Source organism: Drosophila albomicans, chromosome 2R, assembly GCF_009650485.2.
Source record: "Drosophila albomicans strain 15112-1751.03 chromosome 2R, ASM965048v2, whole genome shotgun sequence".
Taxonomy (NCBI): domain Eukaryota; kingdom Metazoa; phylum Arthropoda; class Insecta; order Diptera; family Drosophilidae; genus Drosophila; species Drosophila albomicans.
This window is the reverse complement of record NC_047631.2, coordinates 25,182,397-25,209,482: the sequence shown is the minus strand read 5'-3', so window position 1 is coordinate 25,209,482 and position 27,086 is coordinate 25,182,397. Positions and strand designations below refer to the sequence as shown.

The 27,086-nt window shown below is 40.2% G+C and overlaps 1 protein-coding gene across 5 annotated transcripts in view; it reads right to left on the bottom strand.

Moving 5' to 3' along the window:
* Window positions 1-1,993: 1,993 nt before the first annotated feature.
* Window positions 1,994-27,086, bottom strand: part of LOC117574521 (cadherin-86C) — a 28,278-nt gene continuing 3,185 nt past the window's right edge. The window contains exons 1-12 of one of the 5 annotated variants that reach the window (XM_034258382.2): window positions 23,321-24,209; window positions 11,491-12,266; window positions 10,328-10,411; window positions 10,124-10,249; window positions 9,862-10,011; window positions 9,640-9,754; window positions 7,930-8,122; window positions 6,031-7,342; window positions 5,820-5,968; window positions 5,322-5,412; window positions 4,877-5,073; window positions 1,994-4,814 (exon numbers count right to left, since the gene is read on the bottom strand). In XM_034258382.2, the coding sequence (XP_034114273.1) occupies window positions 2,117-4,814; window positions 4,877-5,073; window positions 5,322-5,412; window positions 5,820-5,968; window positions 6,031-7,342; window positions 7,930-8,122; window positions 9,640-9,754; window positions 9,862-10,011; window positions 10,124-10,249; window positions 10,328-10,411; window positions 11,491-12,266; window positions 23,321-23,453 (6,024 nt within the window). In that variant the 5' untranslated portion in view covers window positions 23,454-24,209 and the 3' untranslated portion in view covers window positions 1,994-2,116. Of the gene's footprint in view, window positions 4,815-4,876; window positions 5,074-5,321; window positions 5,413-5,819; window positions 5,969-6,030; window positions 7,343-7,929; window positions 8,123-9,639; window positions 9,755-9,861; window positions 10,012-10,123; window positions 10,250-10,327; window positions 10,412-11,490; window positions 12,267-23,320; window positions 24,210-27,086 lie in introns of those variants that run through there. The other 4 variants (XM_034258381.2, XM_052006632.1, XR_007955266.1 and 1 more) reach the window with 4 other exon arrangements.

Here is a 27,086-nt window from a genome sequence, read left to right as displayed (position 1 = left end):
TATTTGGCGTGAGTGTAAGTAAAATGGATTACGCGAGTGTTAGCAGGCAAGCAATTGTGAGAGAGGAAGCCGGAGAGCCGCAAACAAATATGGCGTTAATTGAGATTAAGAGCGTCAGAGGCGACGAAGATATTCAAAGAAAGAGCGTAGGACTGGCGATTGAGAGAATAAACTCACCACATTGCAAAAGGTGAAAAACGCAGTGTTAGCTGATCACCTGTATTATTATTGTACAGCCTATTGCCAACAGTGTTATCAGATGTGCAAGAAACACTAAAATGCAATGCAGATAATCATCACCTCAACAGCAACTTTACGATACATATTCTCGATCACAATGACCTAAGCAATTAAGTATTTGGGATAAAATTGAATCACGCAATAAACACTCATAGATTTGTATATGTACATATGTATGTGTACATATGTAAGTGTAGATACACATATGTATGTATGTACATATGTACACATATGTATGTATAAATAATTATGAGCGCGTATAAAGAATGTGTGTAGAATTTTAAAGAGTCTAGCGTGTTTATACCCGCTACCCATTTTGAGAGTGGTTCTATATCGGTAATTTTTTTTTTTAGTAGTTTTGTAGTTTTTGTATATGTTGATAATAATACCGCGATATTTAGCTTTTATTCAAAATTGGTAGCGGGTACCTCACAGTCGAGCACATTCGACTGTAGCTTTTTTACTTGTTTTAATTTGTGAGTAACAATTTTCTTATACATATCCAATAAATAAAGAAATATTTGAATCATACTTCTAAAAATCAGCTTGAAATGTTTTTGCGTAAGCCAGATTTGTTCCTGGAGTTGGGGTTTTCTGTATATTCGATTCGCGTCCAGATAAGAGTTTTTTAATAATGTGATTGAGCTTTTTTTTCTAAACCACACAAGGGAATTAATTCAATTTTATAGTTATTTTTATTTGTATAGTTTATTTAATAATCAGATATAAAAACGTTACACATGATATTGGTTTTAACTCTTACATACTCTTCATTAATCGTAGTTAAACATTAATATACATATTTTAACTGATTTATCCAACACATACATTTTGCTATCATAAATCAGGTGCTTTTGTTAGACAATGCTTATCAATAGATACATATTTACATTAATATTAGAGGCAAGAATATTGTTCCAATAATTATATTTTAAGATCTATTCTTTATATACAAGTTCATCGGCTGAATGTTAATATCATGTAGATGATTTAACGTCAATATGGCAGTTATTATTTAAACATGTATTTTTATTGTTTACATTAATGTTTGAGCGGAAACTAAAGCGGAAAAGATTCTGGACTTTTAAACTATAAACATTGTAATAGGAATAGCATATAGAATGACTAACGTTAAGGTAACTGGTGATTTATCTATATAGTATTCGGTTAAAATAAAAAAAATCTGATCGAAACTTGTTCATAATTCTAAAGTCTAATCATTTAAAATTATTATTTTGCGCTTGAATACTATATGATTGTTTGATTGCCTTAGCTATATTGTATCTGCAAATTAGAGTTAAAATTATATTTATAATCGATCTAGATAGAGAGAATTAACTTATTAAAATGTAATTAAAAATGAATTTTGGCTAGGTTAAATCCTGGGCATAATAACAATACATACTTATAAACATATATAGGAATCAAGTGGATATAGACCTCAGAATTAAAGAATCATTTTTGGTAGGTTGATAAAAATGAACTTGGATGGACAGAATGAATAGAAGATTAACAGATGGAATATTTACAATGAGAAATAATACTCAGCATACACCAACTATAATTGAATATATTTAATATTTTTTTTTGTATAAATTTGTTGGGATAAAACCCTTTGTTGTTACTATACCATAACTGATAAAAACTACAATATTTGACAATCGTGAAGACATCTCAAGATGTATTCGGTGCATGAAAACTAATTGCAAGGACCTCAACAGGATCATGTCATACCTTATCTAAAGCGTATGTATTTATTTGTATTTAGATAGCAAATGTAATCGTATAACGAATTGTATTGCTTGAAGGTTAAACGAGCCTTAGAGGCTATCACATATATTGGTTAAATCAAAATGCTCGAGAATCCTTGATAGCATTATGAATACTGGGGGGACTCTCCACCTGAAGTGATCTTTTTCACGCGACTGACATCGTCGTAGGCAATCGAGAAAACGCTTTTCTTTTCGGCAATTGGATTGCGGCGTCCCATGCTATTCATGAGCGAATTCATCGCAATGCCCGAATCGTGATCATCCTCAAGTGTGGATGCATTCAATTGCTTCTGGACGTGCGATGTGGCATGACTTGTTCCTCCACCTCCATGATGATCGTCGACATTTAGATTGATTCTCGATTTGGTCACTTTGATTTCGTTCTCCTTGATGGGCGATGGCTTCGGCTTCTGTCTCTGCGATGAATGATCCTTATCCGCATACGTTGGGGTCTCCGGATACATATAGTGCGGCAATTTTGTGGGTGGCGCTGGCACTTCTGGCGCATTCTCACGCTCGAAGCGATGCTCAGAGTGCTGCAACAACGGATGATTGGTGTCAGTCTCAATTTTGGGCTTATGCTGTTTGTTCAGAGCACGATCCTCCTTAAGCATACGACTTCCCTTGGGTGGAGATCTTCGAGGTGCTGGTTCCGGCTTGAATTTACCCGCTTCCTCATATGGCGACGGATCTTCGGACTTGGCATTTGCTCGTGGCTTCGACACACGCTTCTCAACACCATTGACTTTCTTCTTCGACGATAGCTGTGACTTGGATGACTCTGTCGAGGTGCGACCACTGTTGGCAGGTTTCTTTTTGCCATAATACCATTCCATATACTTGGGTACTTTACCTGAGCTCGGTTCTTCGTGTGTAGCCAACTCCGTTTCGCTTTGATAATAGCGTTCATTGGAGGAGCGACGCTTAGAGCCGGACAACTCAGCTGGGTGGCCATTTCTGCCATTATCTTCGACGGCGCTTTCGTATTTCGATATGGACAAACGACTGTGTGGAGGTTCTGAGGATGTTTGCTTTCGGGACTCTTGGCTACGCCGTGAGCTGTCTCGACGTGACAGTCTTGGTTTGATTTCTGGTTCGATTTCGTGGCGTGTCTCCGATAGAGATCTTCTGCTGCTCTGTTTTGTTTGGTGGGATGTGCTGTGCTTCTGATGCAGCTCAGCTTCTCTTTCTGCATCTCTTACCTTTCTAGCATACGCCTCTGCTCGCTCAAGTGGATAACCTGTTGTGTGGCCATTTGTTCTAATCACAATCTCATCGTCGTCCGAGTCAATGGAGTATTCAGTCTCATTCTCATCGACTTCTCCATCAGAGTTGTTGTAATACTCTTGCACTGGGATGCTACGCGATCTATGCCGTCTCGGACTTCCAGCATCATCTAAAGAATCCGAGATTTCCATAAGCACTTCTCGACTCAGTACTTCGGACTTGTGACGGTGATTCACAATATGTGGCTCCTTGTGTGAGGTGCTTTCGTTTTTGCGGCTCTCATCGCTCAGCTGTTTGCGCAGAATGCTTGTCTTAGTCTCCCTTAAGGGTTTCTTAGGTGGAACACGCTTTTTCTCATAGACCTCTTCCTCCTCCTTAATCGGTGTTCTGATCTTTCGCTTTACATCCTCAACCATAACAATGCGCTTTCCCGGTCGTGTGCCCTCTCGTAGACGAGAACGTTTCTTGGGACGCCGTCGCTTGATCCAATAGACGCCCTCCGGACTGTTTGGTGGACTGAAGCGCACATATCTGTACTCATCCTCGGACATGGAGTCATCATTTTCACTGCGCGCACGTCGTCGTGTCGACGTTCCCACTTGTGCCTGTGAGCTCACGGAGGTCCTTTCCACGTAGCTCTCAGCTGGTTCCGTTTGAGTGCCGGCATCGCAGTCCGTCTGTGTGCCAATGGCCATCGATTGACCTGGAAGACTTTGTGTTTCTAAAACTAGCTCATGCTGGGTGTACCGCGACTCCAGCAACTCCTTCTCCATCAGTATCTGTCGCAAGAGTGCATTCTGTTGCTTCAACGAATTCTCCAGCTCCTGGGTAAGTGATTGATTTGATATGGCAGGCTGAAGTTGTGCTCCTCCCTCCGCTGCCTGCACGGACTGTGTGTGTATGACTTTCACCTCGGGTTCCGTTTGCGAGTAGACTATGCTATTTGGTCCCGATTTGCCAAAGGGAAACGTATCGCCTTTGAGTGTTGAGCCCTGTTGGATCTCATTTGGCATAGATTGAATGTATGTGGCCCCTGGCACAATGTGATAATGTTCGCGTATGATTTGCTTGCCATCAGGTTGTTCCTCAATGAAGCGTCGCATGAGTATCTCCTTGCCCGTGTTGTCGACCATCAACAGTTGTGGATGCGTGAGATCCGTGGATGTTTTCATCGGGACATTCACATAGATGTTATCCTCGTCCATGCCACCTGCGCCATTTTGCGTCTTGTCCCTGGTCATTAGCTGCAATATCTCCACATTTCCATCCTTAATGAACAGCTCTCGCTTATTCTTGAGACTATTGTGTGCAGTATTTAGATCGATGTCGCTGCCACGTTCAATTTCATGTCTACGCATCGAATCATCGTCGATTTGTCGAGTTTCCGCATCGTAATTCTTCATGCGAGTGTGCTCCAAATTTCGTTGGCCCTTGCCGCGGGTAAAGTTCTCTTTGATCTCAGCTAGGTGCTGATCATCTAATACATCTTCAATGTACACGTCACGATCGTTGATTAAATTAGTTCTAGAGTTATGGAAACTATGATGAGGCTCTTCTTTGGCTGTGCGGTTGTTTCTAAATGGATAAACATCATTAATAATTGATGTCTGATAAAAGAGATTTATCATTAGGCTCACTTGATGCGAACGCGTCGTTGCTGGTATTCGGCTGATTGGGTGCGCGTGTTATCGTTATCGATACCAGCGTGCTGCATCTCTAGGTTTTCGTCAGACTGTTCACGGCCATCCCGGAACTCCCAGCGTGTGGGCTTCGTTCGTGTATCGGATGGCTTCTCCGCTGACCATGCCTCTCTTCTTCCCATCCACTCTGCGACCTGTAACATTATTTTGGATTACAAAATAAATTCAAAGTCAAAAATAAAAAAAAAATTAAACTACTTCCGCAACCAGTGTAACTAGAAGTTAAGAGTTTGTATTAAAAAGGAAAATTAAAATGAAAAAGAAGAACATAAAACTAACGAAATTGCCATTAAGTGAGAGTGTGTGTTTTTTTGTGAATATTGAATATTTCTCTAGATAATTTGAATTCTACGAGTGTAATTCGAAATTGTTCAAAATCTACCTGAACAGATTTTGTATGTTTTCCATTTGCCATTTCCCTATGCACTAGATGTACATCGTCTTCAGTTTTACTGATATTAACTATTCTTTTGCTACAAGAGAAGAATAAACGATTAAAGATGATATAAATGATGTTGTTTTTTTTTTATTTTGTAGTTCATGATCATGATTAATGCTATGAAATTTCCTCGCTCCGTTGAGCTCTGTACTTAGTCTTTGGCACAATTCTAGAGAGCATCTCTTGAAAAGTTTTGAGCGGAGTTAGATTATAGTTACTGAAGATTAGATACGTTAGGTCATTTAGTTATCTTATCATAGACTCTCTTCATGCAGAGTTAGATGAATTGCAGCTGTGTCTAAGTATTTTCCTTTGGCATTTTTCGTATAGCTTCGATTAGCATTTTTCCCAAGACTAAGTTACCGAGTCAATAAGCAAGGGATGACAGTAAAGGATAGTCGAACAAATATTACAAATCTATTATGAATGAAAGCCACTTACGTTGTTGCACCATACAGTGGACACCACGAACAGATGCAGCACAGCAACAGGATCAGGATCGTTAGAGCAACCAATGTGGCCAATAGAATGAGCAACCAGAAGAGCACTTTATTCTCGGCCTTATACTGCGTCTGCAAGGGAGTGAGACTCTGTTAAAGCAAACACACTCTCATTAGTTCATTGGTTAATGGTTAGTTAGTTAAGGACTTACATCTGTCTCCGCCGTATCCTGTGGCATGATGGCATAGGAATTATTGTGCTGCGACAAACGCTGTTGAATCTGTGAGATGTCCACCACCGAGGAGCTGTCGTAAAGCACAGTTGCTGTGACCACGCTGCGTTCCTTGACATTAGGATTGCCATTGGGTATGTCCTTAGCACCCGCTTCCTCCGAAGTGAGTGGACGCATATCGTGTATGAACACTTTTCCTCCCGTTATGGCCGATAGTGTTTCCTCAGTTTTGCGTTTGTCTGGATTCAGTCCGGGCACCACAAAGGTCACTGTGCGCTTGCGACTCTCTGGCGGATAAATGCGTATCATGGTTGTAGAGAATCGTACAGGAACGCCCAGATCATAAGCTCTCGCCGTCAGTATGAATACATCGTCTTCGCCCTCGGCTACAGCTCGTCTTCTGCGCTGGCTAACTTGCTTCTTGGAACGCAGCTTGATCTTCTCGCGCACTGTCAACTCGCCTGACACTTTGTCCAACACGAAATTGTTCTCGTAGTTACCATTGATGATCTCGTAGCGCACCACATTGTTCGGAGCTGTGGCATCCTTGTCAGTGGCATGAATAAACGCATTCGTTGTGAAGCTCTGCAGATCGGTTGCCAGTATAAACTCATACAGATCCTTATCGAAAACGGGCACCTCATCGTTCACATCAATTAACTTGATAATGAGCGGCACTTGAGCGCGATTCCCATTGCCATCCATGTCCCGAGCCTCCACATACAAATGATATTCGGGCATCACTTCGCGATCGAAGCCGTGACTGTTTGTCGACACCGTGATGCTGCCGTCCTCGGCATTCAGATTCAGCGAGGTGTTCAGGTAACCCAAGATGGCAGTGTAACGCACTTTGCCACCCAGACCCGAATCCAAGTCGCTGGCATGCACCTGAACCACCTTTGTGCCCACCGTCATGTTCTCGGGCAAATCGACCGTATAGGCTGGCTGATCAAACACCGGTGTGTTGTCATTCACATCGTTGATGTAGACGGTGACATTGACGATGGCCGACAGGTTCGTTGCGGGTCCCAGCTCCTGGGCAAGCACATTGAACTGCACCGAATGCCGCTGCTCGTAGTCCAGCCACGAGTTGTCGCGCACTCGTATGAGGAACGAGGCACTGCGTTCCGCCACATTGGGGGTAATCTCGAATGTGCCATTATTGTTGAGCAGTGTCAGCGAGAAGACGCCATTTTTGCCGGTATCATCGTCATACACTCGCGGCACATATGGATCGATGAACGTCAGCGCTGTGCCCTGAGGTGCATTCTCGTCCACCCTCGAGACGTAGCTGCATGATGGGAAGACAACAGCAGAAGAAAAAACCAAAAAAAAACAAAAAAAACGAAAAGAAAAGAAGGAACAAATCGTGAGCGAGTTATTAGCATCGAGCGAAGAACTATGTAAATGCTGTAAAAGCACACGACGGAGACTTCAGACTTCTTCCACTTCAACTTCAACTTGAGCTATTCAACTGTAAAGGTATTTTCAAGTTTTAGGTGGAATTTCGCCTAGACGAGCCTGGGCATAAATTGATATAGTCTGCGAGACGATGTTGTGGTAATCTTATCAACCTCATTGTGAGCTGCTTCAACTTTATGCTAATGGATGTGGTGGCTGCAAGGAAATGCGGTTTCTCATGCACAGTGTTTTTTTGTTTGTGGGATTTTGAGGTAAGACCATCAAATTGCAATAGAGATGTAAAGTTGGGAATGCGAAAAAACACCAGGCCAGGCGAGTGAACCTATAAAGTATTTATAGGCATCCTGATTGCTAGCATATCGATTATTTCCTCTTCGTAGGGTAACTGCTAGTCGATCACCATATCGTGTGCTTTGTGTGTTGTAATTTTTACATATTTGATTGTACTGTACTTACTGATCGTTCTCGAAGTAAGGCGGCGAATTGGTACGTTCCGGCAGAAAGAACGCCAATTGCACTGTGGATGCCATCGCTGGAGGTTCGTCACGACCAACCTTAACTTCTTCCGCAATTACGGTGAGCAGGACGGGATCGCCCACATGCGTTATGGCCGCAATATCTTCGAGTGGTCGCATCAGAAAAATCTCACCTGCAAATTGCGCAAAAAAAAAGGATTAACAATTAAATTATGTTTAATTAAAATTCTTTAGCTAGCGATTAAGTGCAATAAAATAATAACATAATACAAGTTAGCAGTAAATTGCAGTAAATTTTTCTCCATTGTTTAACACGTCTTTCCCGCAGCTAATTGTATTAATATATATTTTGTTTTTGTTTTTTCTGCTTTTCCATTCAGTACTGTCGCTCGATAATAACCATTATTATAAGCGGCAGTAGAAAAATAAGAAAAAAACAAAAAAAAAAAAGCGTCGCTGCAGTCAGCCATGGGAACAATTGCACTGCAGTTGGCCAAAGTAAAGCAACGGCAGCAAAAAGAGATTGCTCTCATGGCAATAGACTAGGCCGACGCTGCTGTTGCCGCTTTTAGCCAAGTTATGTACAAGATAATGCTACCATTTCACTTTTTGCTCGGCATTGCCGGATCACTTGGCCCACAGACAAAGGAAACAGAAAGTAATCAGCCAATGGGCTGAGAACATTTTAATGCAACTTTTTTCATTTTTTATATTTTTTTGTTGCTGCGCTTCCCTGCATGGAAATTGATGTCATTTACATTAAAATATTTCATATGCCCTGCGAAGAGAGTACGAGTCGAGTACACATGTATAATTAGCTCAAAGACTGTGTAGATCATAATCGAACGACTGTAATCCCCCAGCATCTACAGGGAATGAGAGGGAGAGAGAATGAGAAAGAGAGAGATAGACACATGCACAGCATGTTCATGAAATTCTTGTAGCTTGGCCGAAAAGAGTTGGCACGAAATTTTGTTGCCGATGCTGCTGCTGCTGTTGTTGTTGTTGCTGCTGTTGGTGCTGCCTCATCTTGAACGAGGCAAACAAAAGGCAGACAGACAGACAGACAGCCACGAAGAGTCTGCCAAGAGACAGACAGAGTCGGAGATCGAGACAGAGACTAAGACCATAGCCAGAGAGTCATTGCCATCAAGCGCTGGCAGTGAACCAGACGAGCACGAAACAAGGAAGCTGAAGCGCAATCATTGCAACAGTTTGGTTGCAGGTAAATGCGAAGGGTAAGGGGAAGGGCAAAGACTCATTGCATGAAGCCTAGAGCCAAATTGCAGTACCAGAACTTGGTCACAGCACAAAGCGTACACACGTACGGGCATCCAAGCTGTCGCAGTCGAGGATGAGGACGAGACAGAGAGGAAGTGGCAGAAGATGAGCTTGCTTGGGTTGGCTATCTAACGAGTCTAACGACAGACCGGATTGGAGCTGGTCCGTTCGATTGCTGTTAAGGCTGTTCTTTTGCTGGTAGTTATGTTAATATGTATCTCTCTCAGATGTTGTTGCAATGTTGAATGCCTGCTGTACCCTGTAGGCGAAGCAATGCGAGGTATGCATGACTAACTGCTGGTAGAAAGTATTTGCATAACTGGAAATACTTTTTGCAGCAAGCAAATTACATATTTTGAATAGTATAAAATGTGACTTAACCAAAACATTTCTCAAAACTTGCACTCACCACTCGTATCGTTGATATCGAAAAAAGACGTAAACGGATTATTCTCCGATACCAGGCCATAACGCACCTCCCGCGGATTGCCCTTGTCGCCATCCTCTGCATGAACTTGCAATATCTGCGAATGACAATAAAACGAATACAAAGTAGCATAAATAAATATGGTTTGGTTTTTTTTTTGGTTTTTGTTTATGGTTTTTATCTTGGGTGCTGCATCTTAATTACTTTGTCGCCGGGCAGTATACCGGGTGGCAGCTTTGTAACCGGTGGGGCCAGTGTGAAGACCGGCGGTTGATCTTGTACATCTTGGACAATGACAACAATTTCCATGCCAGCAATATTGCGGCTATCCTGTCCAGGTTCGGCATATGCATCCTAAAGTTTACGACCGACAACAACAACGAGAAGAAAAAGAAGAAGAAGTCGAAACATTTTGCATTACACATCACGACTATTCAAATGCAACCAGTTATAGACATAGACGTACATTAGCCAGTATTGTTATGTGGTACATGGCTTGTTTCTCAAAATCCAAAGGACCCAGCAGGAACACAGTGCCTTCTGTCGTCTCCGCCGATACGATCTTTTGTCTTATGGCAAATAAAGGAGAACCCTACAAATAAATATATAGCATATTTTTAATTGTACATGTTAGCAAGTAAAATTATTATAATCGTGTAATAATACTTACCCATAGCTCGAGGTAGACTGGTTTTTGATAAAGCGGATTCTTGCGTGCGATTACATAGTCGAGTTCGCTGCCTCGCTTTGCATCCTTGAAAAAGTCATGAAACGAAAATGTTTGTCAAGGTTAAACTATTGCAGAAATTAGTTTAATTTAGGAGGCATTGCGTGGGTCAAGAAAGTCAAATGAAATAAATCAATAATTATGTAAAATATTAGATTTAGTGACATGCTTCTAAATAAGTCAAAGTAAGTTAAATATATATCTTTCAAAACTTATTTTTGTGATCATTGCCTTTATCTCTTGTTAAGAGGTTTTAGGAAAATTGTGCGGGTCAAGAAATTTATATAAAATAAATCAATAATTATGTAAAATATTGCATTTTACAACAGGTTTCTAAATAAGCTAAAGTTATTATTATTTTATTGAAATAACGAATAGAATTTCTTAGTAAAATGAGATGAGTCATAGCGGCTAAGGCTTATTTTGATAATTCTTTTTTAAATTGTATTTTTCCTATAATTAACTCAATCATGTTCTAATTTTCGCTTTGAGGTTTTACATTCTTGAAACTTATCTGTTTAGAAATAAAATGCCAAATTAGTCTATATTCTTTTTTTGAAATTTAAAACACATTTTAAACACGTTTATTTTGCATTGATCTCAATAAAGTTTTCTAATTACAAAATTAATCTTTGCTTACCCAAACTCAATCTTAAAATGATTGCATATTTATTTCGATTAGTTCGGAGTATCAAGATATTTTATCTAAATAATTCTAATCAAGTTTGGTTTACTTGGTCAGACTTCTCTTTAACATTAAATTAAATCGAATTATGATTGCAATCATTGAGCTGAGCTAAGCCATTTTATTACACATACGTTTGCATTAACTATGCGCCGGGTCAAACTGATTGTCCATCGAATGCTATCTTATTATGATTAGATCTTGGTGTCTATTAACTAAGAGTCGGGTCAGATGTTGTATCGAGAAGAACCTATCATAGCATATTATGATTATATTGATTTCGATCGGTATTTAAGTATTCTTAAAGCGCATACCAAGCGAAAACCGTGAGCGTGCCTAAGCAATTCTATTTCCCTTGTGCAGAGAGTATGGTATTTATTTTTTGCTTGGATTCTTTTTCGGATGGGCATTCTGTACTCACCTCGGGTATCATAATGATGCCGGGCTTGTGTGGAAAGATGAGGTCATGGGGTGTTGTGAAATTGGTTGCCGTAATTGAACACAATTGCGTGGCTATGCCACCATTTGTGTCCTTCACTGAGACCTGGAAGTCATAGTAGCGGCCGGGCTCGAGGCGACGCTGGAGCACAACATTTGCCTGACAGACCGAATTGTACTTGGTGCATGGAAGCGATTCCACCTTGACGGTGGATGACGATGCATCGCCCATAAACTCAAAGGTCAGTGGATAGTCGAACTCCTCGTCAGTTGCACGCAATCTATAGATTACAGAGCCGACCTGTGCGTCTGCCGGCACAAGTACGAGCCGCATGCGCGTGGATGGGTCGAATTTGGGATCCACACCGTGAACGTGATGTAGACACAGAATTCCAATTAGGAGGCTGATTGTCAGCAATCGATAGGCGGTCATTGCGCTCAGCCATCGGCCAAACTGCAAACTTGGCCAACACTGATGTCGATGTTGTTGTTGTTTCTGTTGTTGCTGTTGCAGAGGCTGCTGCTGTTGCTGTTGTTGCTGCTGCTGTTCCTGTAACTGAAGCTGATGCTGGTGCTGGGAGGTAGGTGGTTGATAATAGTAGCATTCCTTCTGGCCTCGCTCACAACTTGCATCCAAAGTCGTGGTCGTTGAGCCATTGCCGGTTCTCAGGCGGCATTGCGGCACATGTGTTAGGTTGTGACTTTTGCTGCGGAAATTGTTGTTGCTGCTGTTGCTGTTGCTACTGCTGGAAGCCATTGCTGCAATTAAAGACCAGAGCAGATATATAGTATTGTATTTAAGTATTACAAATGTATGCGAGAAGAAAACATCACGTAGATGAATAAACTGCACAATAATCGCACTCATTATTGACCTTGCAAGGCAGCTGAGAGAAGTTAAGAGAGAGATCTCAATCTTTTAAATGTTATATGCAACGTAATCTCATATAATTCATTTAATTAGTTTCGATTTAAGCAAATGTGCAATTGCAATGTGCAATGTGCAAAATGAGTGTGAGTGTGTTTATGACCGTGCCTTAAAATTAAACTTAATTAAACTGTTGAGCAATGCTTTTCAGTCTATCCGTCTGTGAACCATGTAGGCAAGTCGTCGAAAAACTTAACCGAATCATAATTGTGTTTTTGTTACCTAAGACAAATATGAAAACTTGTTGTTACCCCTCGCCTAGATTGTTGCAGCTGAAGTTGTTGCAGTTGCTATTGGAGTTTAGAGTTGGAGCTGAAGTTTGGGTTGGTCAACGCTTTAACCACAAAACCCACAATAAAGTGAGTCGCGCTTTGCTCAGCTGCTCAGCTTCCCCTTGGCGGCTGCATTTTGAATTTTCATTTTTCATTCGCTGTTCGTTGTTGGTGTTGTTTTCCGTTTTCATTTTTCATTTTCTATTTCATGCTGTGTGCGCTCCGCTTCGCTTTGAAATGGAGTGCTGTCCCCATATTTAATAAGCGTACCCCTCACATTGCACTTTCATTTTCTCAGCGACGTAACAGCAAGCAGCAAAAAAAAAAAAAACAAAAAAGATGCAACGAAACCGCATTTAGCCCCGACCGACGACTAAATTAAAGTATAACATTTTAATACCTATTTAAGTCGCTTGTCGAACTGCTTAAGTTTTAGTTCGGAACAGTAATATATTGGTAATTAAGAGATCGCCGATAAATTCAATTTGTTCCCACTAAAAATGCGGTGGCCATGACGTCAGCTTAGCACAGTGGGAAAGTTGCAGAGAAAATATGTAAATAAAATATATACTCGTATAACATGTCAAATTAAAGCAAGCGAAAGTATATGAATATTTGTTGTATAATTATGGCCACTAAAAATGTTTTAATTATTTTGCAAATAAGTACAAATTTTTAGCAATTCCATTTAAATTTATATTGACAAACATTTCGTTCTACTCGCAATAAATTCGGTTCCTTAACGACTTCCTTATGTGTGCATTATTCAAATGGCAGCCATTATTTGTCCCACTGTGCGAGAGAGAGAAACAGAAACCATGAACGAAACGACATGGTCACTAAGACAAATCGATTTGGACAAAGTTCAACATAAATTTGTTGAATTTCGTAAGCTGGATCAACCACGAAATACATATGCATGTGCTCTACTACCCAAAAATATAGAAAAACAACAACAACAACATTCATGTGTGATCACATTGAATGCCTTTTCTTTAATGCTCAATGGGATACCGCAAAACTAATTCAATGTGCAACTCATTGAAGATCATTTGCTACTCAAAAGAGATACCGAGAGTACGAGATCGAGATCGAGTGCTTTCTTTTCATCTTTGTTGATGTGTAGGCTCGCTACAATTAGAGATAACGCTAGACAATAGCTGGTAATTATATATTAAAGTAATTCGGCATTTGCTTCAAAAACTTGATTTTGAAATTGTAATTGTAAATTGTGCCACTAAAGACATCTGAGGATATTCACATAATCGATTGACCTTGTTGCGCTGGGGAATAGTTTACGTTGCGATCGAGCAATGTAAGACCCGATTGACCAACTTGATGATTGGACAATCATTAATTCTGAAAGAGCAGCAATACACACACATTTTACGCAACTGGCAGAGAGAACATTAAAGTGGTCACGTATTTTGTTGTCTGCCTAAACGCGAAATACATTTTTTTTTGTTCTTTTGTGCTTAAACGTTGAATCATGTGCGACAATTACGAGCGGTACTTTAGACGCATTTCAGAGAGAGAAATGTTCTTCTTTGTTGATCTAGTTTTTGCAGCGGTGAATTCTTGGCTGGCAAACAGCGGTGTAAAGAAGATGGCCATGAAGTTGACAAAACGTAGCGCAAGTGGAATTATTTTTTAAATAGCATTTAAACGTTTCCGAGACAACAACAACAACAGCAACAACAAATTGCTGAGTGCAAAGATATGACGAATTTATATTTATGCGAGTTGCAAATACAATGAAGTAGAGGAGGGTTTGTTCTAGTCTACTGCTAATCTGTAGTTCTTTGTAGTTAGCTGACATAGTTGTTCACATGACAAATGACATGAAACGGTATTAGCAATGGAAATGAAATGCCTTTCGAGCCCGTTAGATGGAAGGCCTAAGAAACAGCAAACAGTGAACAGCAAACGGCAAGCGGACGGGCCAACGGTCAGGGACAGCTATGGCAAGTAGTATTATTTATTCCACTGTAATACACTTTTTATGCTAATTATGCTGAAATGTCTTCGAGCGTTGCGTAACTGGAATAGTTCCGAAGGCCCTCCGGTGAGTATGAGAATGGTTTTGGGGGATGGCACATGAGCTAGAAGATTTATAATGATTATCGTATTTATTGCTTATACGCCCCTGTGCACAGTAGTCGAAGTCCAAGTCGAAGTCAAAGTCAGGCGAATTGCAATTTTTAGTTTTTTTTTTTTATTTTTGGTTTGTCGACTTTTGGCTTAGGCAATTGGCCCTCAACGCGAGCGCGTTGGCAATTGAATACAGCCAAGTCTAACTGCTGCTGTGGCTGCATCTGCATCTGTGTATGTGTGTGTGTGTGTTCGTTGCATGCAACGAACTCGAACTTATTGGAAATCCGGTTTCGCAGCGACCGTCTGGCAGGCAGGCAGTAGATGCTAGTTGCACATTTGCGAATATATTTCCAGTTTGGCGCAGCTGCATCGTGTCCTTAGCTCTAGCTCTAGCTCACAGCAATAGCAACAGCAACAGCATCGCTCCAAAGCGAATGACCAGTTATGTCAGTCGAGTGGAGTCGCGTCTATAGGCGAGGCGAGGCAAAGCGACAAGGCGATCGAATCCGATGTGATCCGAGGCAAAACTCTAGCCAGCCGCTCAGCCACCCTCACACCCTCGCAATTGGCGCTGCGTCGTTTGAATTTACGGCCAAGTATGTTGCAATATTATGTTTTGCCCGCATTTGGCTTAGACAGGCTCCACTATTAGATACATGCGAAGCAGTTCGAATGTGTTTCTCTCTGTATATGTGTGTGTGTGTGTGAGTCTGAGACGCCAGCCGCAGCCTGTGAGTCTCAATCCCAGTTGCAGTTTGGAGTCTCAGTCTCGTTCCCAGTTCAGTGCAGCTCCCTGTCTGCGCTGGCGTTCACTGGTTTTTAAGACCGCACCATTATTGCGCAACAATTGTAGCACACAATATTTGTGCCATTTGGTTAAATTTCTCTTAACACACATACGACGACCAGACTGTTGCCTGCCTGCTTCGAGCTTTGGCCATCTGATGCGGTCTATTTTGTGGTCTACATGTGCAGTAGCTGCTGCGATGCTGTTGCTGTTGAGATTCGTTGACTGTGCTGAGATTTTTTTCGGTCAGTCCTTAAATTGTATTTTCCCAAAGCCTCGTTGATTGACATCGTGAATTCATTAGCAGATGGAGACCTCAATGATATACCACATATACAGTCTTCTCTATCTTTCTTCGGTTGCATTTTGTCGTTTAGCTAATAATTATTCCCACTGGAGTTGAGTGGCTTAATTAGCATATTGTTTTGTAACTTCAAAATCAAAATAGACTTGTTAGGCTAATTACTGCAATAGCCTTGGCGAACCTAAACAACGCGGATCTATAAAACAAAATGTGCTAGCTGTAAAATATACTTAAGAGCTGGCTAGATACTCTAGAATAGAATGGAATTAATTAAGGCGCTTGTATAAATAAATGTTCGACTTTGATGAAGGGTTCTACTTAGCACATTAGCAAAGTGACTTTTGATATTTCTTAGACAGCACAGCTTGGGCTAAATTAATGTTCGACAATGTTCTAACAAGATCGTATACTTAATATCACAGAGTTTATCGCTAAAACTGTTTAGATAATAAGAATTAAATTTATCGCCTACTAAGAATTGCTTTCAAATCTTAGTTTTACTAAATGATTATCTTTCGTTATCACTTTCGTTCTAAACTTTAATCTATGCACGACTTTTGCTAAATTATAAATCAGTTTATAGTTGGGCTAATCTTTGCTTTTGGCATGTTCGCTGCATTCGTCACACATGGGTGAAGGGTATTTAGAGTTCGACCCGATCGTGTGGCCCCTGTGCCAGAGATACGATTAATGTCCTTCCTTGTTGCTCATAGTTTGCAGCAGTCTGGTCTCGCCGCGCCAAAAAATCGTGAGTTCAGTCTGAAGCAAAACAAGATTTTGGGCGTTGTTCAATTTTTGGGCTGACTTCGCGGTCGCTGTTTGCTGCATGCGGAAAATGCAGCAGCAGCCGCGGTTGCTGCTGCAGCCACAGCATTCGTGAGACGTGCAACTTTTGTCTCTTTTTGGGGCTGTGTTTTTCTTCTTTTTTTTTTTGCCAACTTACCACAACTTGCAACAGGCAACAGGCAGGCAACTGGCTAGCTATTGCCTGCATTTCAACTAGAATGAAAATTTGTGTTGCAAATAAAGTTGAACCCGATGGCAAACTAATCTGCTTCACGACAATGGACCAGGCAGCCAGTCAGCTCAGTTCAGTCGGGCTCAGCTCAGCTCAACTCAGCTCGGCTCGGCTCTATGCCTTGCAGCCAGGTAAGCAAGCGAGGCAGTCAGCTAGCGATGCAGACTCGTAATCAACTTTTATTTGGAGCCGCACTCGTACTTGGCTGCCCCTCGCCCCCGTCTCCCCTTTGGGTGCATGCCTCTCTCGGTCCCGTGATATGACCGTCCTTCAGCCATTGCTAGATGCCTGTCTGTGCTTTTCCTGCCTTCACTGCGCCAACTAAGTATTGCAGGGGATTGTTGGGCGCTGTCCGTCTTTTGCATTTGTTGCTATTTTATTTTTGTTTTTCTTTTTTTTTCGACTATCCGACTTTCAGTGCGTCTGGGCAGCTTTATATCTGTGTATCTGTGACTGTCTACTACTATACGTGTCTGTTTGTATATATCTGCATATTTATGTATATATGTATGTATGGACACACATACTCGTATATGAACATTTTATTGCCGCAGCTGCGGGTGTGTTTTGGGTGCGCCTTTTTGCGCTCTAAATGGGCGCATAAACAAGTTAAGTTAGAATGCTTTCTGGCCAAGAGTTACCCTGTAGCTAGCCAAACCGATCGAAGGTACCCCAATTCCATTATAAATATGAAGTGTTTATGCATTCGCGTGTTGTACTCGTACTCAAAAAAAATACAAGAAAATAAAAGAGTTTATGTTATTTCCTCACAATTTATTCGGTGTCCCTAGCGTTTATGCTAAGCGTTCCCAGCGGGTGTTCATCCGCCCTGGATATATGATACCGATAATGTATTCTATTTGTCAGACAACTCAGCTACTATTCGAATTTGTGTTTACGAGTATTGTTGTATATTTTACAGGGTATGTGCAGAGCTAATTTGCGTTTAATTTCAAGTGTTTTCGCATGCAAATGTCAAATGCACTCACGCAAAATTGCCAAGAATTTGTAATGAATTGGTTATTTCACATACTTTTAATTTAAATTTGCCAAATGAAGTAATTATTTGTATAGCAATTCAAATCATTTCAGAATGAGCAGAATTGAATAAATAACTTCATTTAATTCGACTTTTGTAGTATTTTAATTAGCATCTTATTCAGTATTTCAGATTTTTTCAGAATTTATTTATCTTCTGCAGTATTTTTTGTATTTTTTTAGTAGTTTGCAAAATTTATTAGTCTTCTGTAATACTATAATTTTTATAGTATTTAGTATTTTTACTAAGAATTCCTCTTCTACAGTATTTTAAAAATATTTTTTAGTATTTATCTTCGTTTGTAGTATTTAATATGGTTCTCAGAATTTATTCGTCTTCTGCAGTATTTTTCAGAATGTTTTGTCTTCTACAGTATTTTTAAATATTTAGTATTTTCCCATAATTTTAGTCTTTTTACTAAAAATTCGTCTTAAATAGTATTGTTGTACTTAAAATTTTTTCTCAGAATTTATTCGTCTTCTGCAGTATTTTTGTTTTAGTATTTTTCAGAATGTTTTGTCTTCTACAGTATTTTTAAATATTTAGTATTTTTCCATAATTTTATTTTCTCGCAGTATTTTAATTTATATAGTATTAAGTATTTTTCCCAAGAATTTATTCGTTCTCTATAGTATTTTTTAGTAATTCAGCATTTTATCGTCTTATTTTATTCGATTTTTTTTCAGTAGCTCCGTTTCAATAAACATGAAATATGCAGTCATAAAATATGAGCATCTTCGCTTAAGCAGCGCTCAAACCAAATATATTATGAGAACGCATAGAACACGTGCCGCTGCGCTTAAATGAAAAGGGGACTTCGACCCTTTTCGCGTTGTGAACTTGATACCAATAAAAATGCACTTTATAAAGTGGCATACAATGTTGCTGACCAACGATGCACACTCGTATATTAATAGTTGGCTTTTCATGATGATGCAGCTGGGCTGGGCAGCTCCCACAGATTGTTAATCCCGAATCGAAGTGGAGGCAGATAAAATAATTTTCATTTTTCTTTTTCTTTCTTTCTCTTTCTATATACAAGAAGTCGATGCGGTTCGCAGCACTTCGGTATTTATAATTAACAATGTTTTTCAGTGCAGTTGCTTTGGATGTTGGCTTGGCCTGCAATTTACAGTCGATTGTAAATGAAGAGCACAAACAACAATGCACAAGATCTTCACGCTGGACTTCCAATACCCCAATACCCAATCCCAAAAACTGAAATATCTAAAGCTGAGCCCAAGCTCAACGGGGGCTGGACCAGCGGCCAGGAAAGTCACTCGATTAGTTGCGGTGCCAACCGCCGACGTCGGCTTCATCATCACCGTCATGATAAGCATTAACAGACTTCAACATCTACGCCGTCATCGCCTGACTCTGAGACTGAGACCGAGACTGTTGTGTCTGCTGTGTTGTGTTCTCCCCCTGCCAGCTTTAGAGTTGTCTGTCTTTTTGGTCTATCATGCTGTTGCTGTTGCTATTGCTGTCGAGGTTCTTTTGGGTTCTACGATTCGTTGCTTGGCATCGGAGGTGGCATACGTAATGGGCTGCAGACCGCCGAGTTTTAATGAAATGCAGCAAAAATAAAAATGTAAATAAAAGCCTCACAAATGAACGCAATAACAACAACAACTACAGCAACAACGACATGGCACAAACAACAACTACGTCGACGACGACGAGGAGCGTTATAAAAATGTGCGTGGGACTGCCAACGGCAATGACGATGCGTCCCAGCTTTGCCTGTTGCTGGGGACCTGGCCAAAAGTGAGTAGTGAGCAGCGAGCCAGCTGGATATGCCGCATCTGTATGTGTGTGTGTGTGTGTGTATTCATAGACTCATAGCCAGCGGGCAGCAGCATTTGGCCATGTTAACAGAGACGCAATGGCCAGAGGCCGAGTACTCAAATTGAATCTCGACTTTATTGGTATCAGGTCTTGGCATGGTTATTGCAAGCATGAAAATAATTGGCTTAATTTATGTGTGCTTTTATCTTTAAGGAAATGCACTAAAATGCAAAGACTAGCGACTTAGACCCAGGAGTCTTTGATCTGAGTTGAAAAGCCAAGGCTGAGGCTCTTTAATTTATGTGCTTAATTAAAAAATGACATCGGCCAACAAGCCAACAAACCAACAAGCTAAGACCAGTTACATTATGATGCGTATTCTATCGTTCAAAACTTCAAGTGGTGACTTGCATGCGATTGCCTTACAGATAACATCAAGAATTTTGACGTACACATTAACTGTTGCATTGATGGTTCGATGGAATGCTCTCTTGATATATGTTTTATTTGCTTAAGATGGGAAAAATGTTTTGAAAATGGCATTTATATGCGATTGACAGCAAATGCAAATTAAACAATAAATTTGTTGTACGTTTATGTAGAAAGTTTTGCAACTCAAGGAAAGCTGCAATATTTGTGCAAGAAAAATAATAAAAGTGATTTAGTTATTCCAGCCGTGTGGGCGGAAGTTCATTTGTATGAACGGGCAATGCCGGTTAAACCCAACTTATATATTTTTACATATATATTCGAGAGTATATAGAGGAAGGTCTATAACAATAACAATAACATGAAAAGCTCGTTTTCTGTTTCGCAAATTGCCAATTGCGGGGGAAGAAAAGGAACGGAATGGAACGGACGCAGCGAACAAAGAGTGTGACTGATGAATGCATAGGCGGCATAAGTGAGCATTCAAGACCCAAAGCGGGGACACGGAGGGGAGCGGAGGTATGCTGTACGGACTTTTCAGTGCTGTGCAAAATCTATTTGCAGCCATGGTTAAGGGTTCGCCGCTGCGTCTGTCTGTCGCAATTACTCTCCTCAATAACGTAATAATTTATTTCCACTTCAGCCGACGACGCCGCGATGCCAAAGTCGAAGTCAAAGCCGATGCCGGAGTTGGAGTCGCAGTTTTGGAGCCAGACCCAAAGTCACAGGCAAAAGGCAGAGGCAGAGCGAATGCGACGCGCTGAGTTTTACCATGTCTAAGCTGGGCTGCTTGGACTGCCTTTTAGCCATATTGCCAAAGTGGCGACGATGATGACGATCTCGACCACGACAGCGACAAACAACAGCTATGGCGATGGCGACGTCAACAACATTGTGGGCGTCAGGCATTAATGATTGTCTTGATGTGAGTTTTGCGCTGTTATTGTTCTTCATTTAGCCTCTGCTTGTTCGTACTCGAAATTTTAATTTTCAACGTTCAGTTGAACGACACTTTTACGACCACAAAAAAAAAAAAAAAAAAAAAAAAAACAACAAAAACAAAACGGTTAAGCAATAGTCAGAGTATAAATGCCTAAAGGCCGAACGAGTTTCCATTACATGCGTTCGCGTTTGTTCCATTTTCTTACACGGCACACAAAACAGAAGACTTAGGCAACGAACGTGCGCAGCAATCCTGCTTTTCAATTAAGTTCAAGTAGAAGCTGAGATTCTGAGTCGCAGTGCAGAAGAAGTAGAAGTAGAAGTCGATGTCGAAGTCTAGAGGCATTGTTTATCTACAAGTGGCGATCGAAATAGTGACTACAAACTATACATGCAGTAGCATAATTAGCCCTATTAGACGGTAGCCCCCATTCATTCTCAGAAAACTGGTCAGCCATTAGCCTCCGTCCGAGACAGTAGTATATACATCGATTAATAAATAAGTTATCGCCTCCGATGCTAGAGTTTAAGAGTGTGTTCGGCCAGCTAAATGTGAGTGAACACCTTTGGGGCTTATCTTTTGCTTATGACAACAAATTTGTTTCTTAGATCGTATTTGATTCCGAGTGTTGCATAAATCATTATCGAGTTCGACTCGCGTCGACTGGAGTGGAGTGGAGTGGAGTGAAGTGAGTGCACCCCTCTGCGGCGTTTCGAATTTTATAAATGAGGCGCTCTCAACAAGAAAGGCTGCCGCACTAGTGGCATGCTATAGCTACTCTTGTAGTTGTTATGATTGTTGTCGTTGTTGTTGTTGTTTTTGTTACCGGTGCGTTGGAAACGGTTGTTGACTACTTAGGCGACGCAACGCGACGGTCCCAGGCCTGGTCTTGGACTTGGACTTACTTGGTGCTCTGTTCGCTTTGGCAACCAAAGCAAAGGCAAAAGCAAAACAAAATAAAATAACAAAATATTTTTGCAACACTCGCAACACGCATATGCTGGCTGCCTGGCTGTTGCCACAAAAATACTCGTTGAGGAGTAATAGAGAAATACTCGGCAACAATTGTATAAATACTCGCAGCAACTTTGTAACTTTTTTTTTTCGTCGTCGTACATAAATTGTAAAATGCCGCACAGCTGTCAGTTTTGGCACTGCGCCGTCTAAAGTGGGTCAGACAAGGTCGATTTCGAGTTGTTTTTGTTTACTTTAACTCGATGCACACACTTTTACACACTCACAGTTATTTGCAGTAGTTAGCTTAGTTATTTTATTTATTTTATTTGCAGCTTTGCTTTGCTGCTTGTCCAGCCGCCTATCAGGTTTTAGTATATATCCATCGTCTCTAAGCGCCGTTGCATAACCTACATAGATCAACTCGGTAATTTTAACTTTCAACTGCCATATGGCGCTATCGGTGTATAATTTTTTCTTTTTTGCGATGTGTGTGGGTTTCCACAGCTAAAATACTTAAATATAGACTTTCAAACGGTTCGTTTACTCAATGCTTTCATCAAAAAAATCACAGCTCATTTACGTGAAATTACCCAATTAAATAACCATTGACGAAATTATATTTTTCATGGAGTGTTTGTGGGATTAAATAATAGACTTTTAAATACTCAGTTTATCTAACTCTCTTCAATCAAAATCTAAGCAAAAAACAGTAATAAAAAATATTTCGTTCGCACAATGATTTTGATTGTTTAAAGAATCGTTTGCGAATGATTGCGCGAAATTCTTTATGAACAATTCCACTTTTCATTCTTGAAATTTAATTGAATTCCTACACAATAGCAGACAAAAGTATTTGATTACAATCTACAAGAATTGTTTCATGTGAAAATTTGTTCTATATCATAAAAGATAAAAGAGAAAAGCAATCTTTCCCTTTTCGTAACTGGATACTCAAGCCCTTTCCCCAACTACTGCAAGTTTCTCACATACTTCAATCTGTTATTAAAAAAAAACAAATTCCATTGACTACCCTTTGCTACCTCTTGGCCAAGAGGTGGCTAATTGATCGTGTCATTAAGGAAGCTGAAGCAATATGGTGCCGGATTTGTATCCCAGGCGGTCTTGGCCCTCTGGCCAAGCCACCAGTTCGTTTAATGGTTTGTACAAATTATGCATACGAGTCATAAACACAAAAGTAAAAAAAAATGTGGATCAAGTAGAGCAAATAATAAAAAGAATGTTTATGGTAAGTACCTTTGAGGCGTAAAAAATGTGCTAAATATGTAGAAATCCAAAAGCAGATCAGGTGTGCCCTTGCCTTGGCATTCTGTAACATCCTTTGTCGTTTAGTATCAAGTTTCCGGCATTTTTTGAGATAAAAAACCATTCAGTTTCTTTTGTGGTCTTCGTTTTCTTACAGTCAAATGCATAAAACCACCAAGGAAGCAAAACTTGCTCTGATTATTTGAAAGTTTCACATAAACTTGACTTTGGCTAAACCACTCTTATGATTTATTTATGTATATTCAATTCTTGTGCAATCCTCAAGCGTCTCAGGTAGCCTGCCTGCCTGTTTACCGGTTCAGCGAACTTCAGTCGACCTTGTTGTCAGATCAAACAAATCGGATTAGAGTCGGTCACATCACTTGGGACCACACTCTCAGGTCTCGCAGTTCTTTCTAAGGTTTTTGTTTTCGGTGAGCGCCGCGATATCAATATCTTTTTGTGACGACGCACATGACAACAGGAAATATCGCTGTCGTTAACAAGCATTTAGGTTCGGTTTGTTATAGTTTTGCATTTCGCAAATATTTATCGAACACATTTTGTGTGTGCAGCAGTTATTTGAATAGTATTCACTTTCATTTGTGTGACACAGACAACGATTTATATTCATATATTCAAATCTAAAATCGCCTTTTTTACATAAATATCTATATATACATAAATGCTTAAGTAATCTCGCACAGCGCACACCTCCGGATTAAATTACTTCGCAGGTACCGAGCCTGTTTTGTTATGCATTAAATATACACCACACTCTCTCACACACACACACACACATGCACAATTATCTGTTTTGTTTGTGTTTGGCGTTTGTCGTGTTTGTGCCCGACTTCGATCAGATTGTTGTGCTGCGCGACGTTGTTGAAATGGTACTGGAAGTAAATCGAGCATAAAGACGACGCCAAAGCTGCAGCTGAGCGATCGCCGATCGTTGAGCTCCGACCGTCGACGGTCGAGCGCCACTTAAGCCGAACCTCCATCGGCAGAGAGAACGTACACAGACAAACACACATACACACAGATAGAGACACAAGCACATCCACTTACTGGAAGCCGGTTTCTGTGCTCTCTTTAAATGCCGTTCGCCGCGCTCTTTGTATAATCGAGCGCAGCATTCGCCAGCCAGTTGTAAACATTCTGTTCTCTTCGTTTGACCGTTCAACCTTAAGACAATTTCGCAAACGGACAATCTGAGCAAATGGTAAGTGAAAAAAGTTTGGAAGGATTTTTGTAGAATATGTAATATGCTTCTATGAATATCTTTTCTATTAATGTTTAGTTAATTACTTTGCCTTTGCTAATCTCTTATACTCGTATTTGTATAAGAGTTTGCTTGACACTAAGCTTGCATCTTTTTGAATTCTATCAGAAGCAATGCAGTTAAAGCTCTTGTGATCGTTGATTATTTCCTGGATTCCTGCTCATTTCGAAAAGATTACTTTTTTCTATTACTATTTCCACTCATGCAAAAGTACAACTTCTTCATCTGTTGTACAATCATCTTATCAGGCAACTGCAATAACTGCTTTTAATACTGTGATGATTACAGAGGAACTAACTAGTTAGTTGACGAGCCTTTGAGTGATGCACATCGGCTGAGTACTTTAATCGATTGATTGACCACTGAATGAATGTTAATAGATGTATGCAAAACTTGAAGTATCTAACTCGAATGGTTCACTAAGAGATACAAGTTTTTATAGACTAAATTAATTTATTTTTAATAGTTACAGGGTATCCTGTGTATGATCACGCTCAGTTGCAACACTCCCACTCTTTGTGTTATGTAGAATAATGTCGAACAAAAGAAAATTACCAATGTAATTAAAAAAGTTAATCTTAGGGATGCTTTAGTTATAGTTTGATTTTGGGTTACTGTTAGCCTGGCAGTTTGAACATGTTCCAGCATGTTCGTACATGATCGTAGTGTTATTGTTTTTGTTTTTTGTTTTTTTTTTTGTTGCCGCCGTTTTTATCTGTTGGCCTGCATCTAATGCAGTGGCTCGATATTTGCACAAAAATATTTACGTTGTCGCTGTTAACTGACTGCAAGATTATTTCTACACAGGAAAAACACCGCAGCATTGAGCACAGAGCACAGCAACACAGCACAGCACAACACAACAGAGCACAGAGTACAGAGCACGGCACACAACGAGGGCGGCAACCTAAACGGGTTTACAGAGGCCCAAGCCCAAACCAGTACAACGCGCAGATGTTGAACTCATTTCTCATATTAACCTCTATACGAAAAAACATAAAAAAAAACGAAATAGGAACTAAACAAAAACCAAAAAAAAAAAATAAAAAAAAAGCTTTTCAATTGATGTTGTACAGATATTGGCAAAGCCATTGCAACCAGAAAATTCACTTTGGGCAAGACCTAAAAATCTAGTAGTAGACGAACGAGAGCTGAGGAGGTCCACTTAGTGACATACTTTCCCAGTTTTCATTAGTCACGTCCCGAGGCACAGACAGTCGAGCATGAGTTAAGTTAATGTTAAGTCAATACCTTGCTATAATTTCGTTGGTTATCACCTCGGGCTGTCCCTTGGCCATAAACTGACTCCTGTTTAACTCAGTCCAGAAACACACAACTTTAACCCACCCACCAAACATCGAAGCTAATGACTGTTATTGTCTATTGAATTAAACGCAGTTTCAATCGAAATTCATTTTTATGACTATTGTCACAATAATCTAAATATTAACGACCTGACCTTGATAAAAAAAACCCCCCAAAAACACACTCACCCCCACCTTGTGTTGCGTTGCATGGTGACCTTTGTGACTCATTGTAAATAATTGATGACAGCATATCTATAATGGAATAGTTGAATGATAACATTCATATATTCAATGCAGTTAATGGGGAGCGAGCAAGGAATGTGAGCATTTCAATAATCGAGCCAAATAAGGATCGACTAAATTGGGTAACAAGTCACAGGGAGAAGAGATAATAACCAAAGATGGTTTGCTGTCTTTTATGGCATAAGCAAATCAAATGCTAGACTTTGATTTCTCGTTATCCTCAAACCGATAAAGCGAACAGATAGTTAAGGTAAGGGCATCTGTTAGTCACATGAAAATACAGGTTTAAACACAGAATTTGAAGTAAGTTAAACTATTCTTAGTCTAGATATTGTGATAACACAGCAAACAATCAAAAGAAACTACGTATATCCGGCTTCTCCCTACTATCTTTCCTTTTAGTGGTTAAACTTTGACTACTTACTTCACATACACTTTACAACTAAGAATATCTCAGTGTGTGTGTGTGTGTGTGTGTGTTTGTATGTAGATTATTGACTCTGACTGCGGTTTGCCTCGGTAGACATAGTGTTGAACAATGTCGTGTTAATATGCCTGGCATGGCATGGCATGCTTGCCACACACCTCCAGAGGGCATAAATCACGCGATTTGCTCCCGTCGACGTCGAACAGCGGTTACAAATTTAAATTTTTGAATTTTGACACCCTTTCCCAAAACAAAAAAAAGATATAAATATCTGCATTGCCGTCATTTTCTAAGTTCCTGCAACTAATATTAGTGAATGGCTCGACTTAGTTCAGTTCAGTTGAGTTCTGTACACAAACAAATGGGTTACAAGTGAGGCTCGGATGCCACATTTTGTTATCTAGCCGAATTACATGCAACCGAAAAGGTCTATTTAGATTTAGGTTAATTGCACGTATTGTTTGGCCGCTCACACACTCACACACACTCACTCAC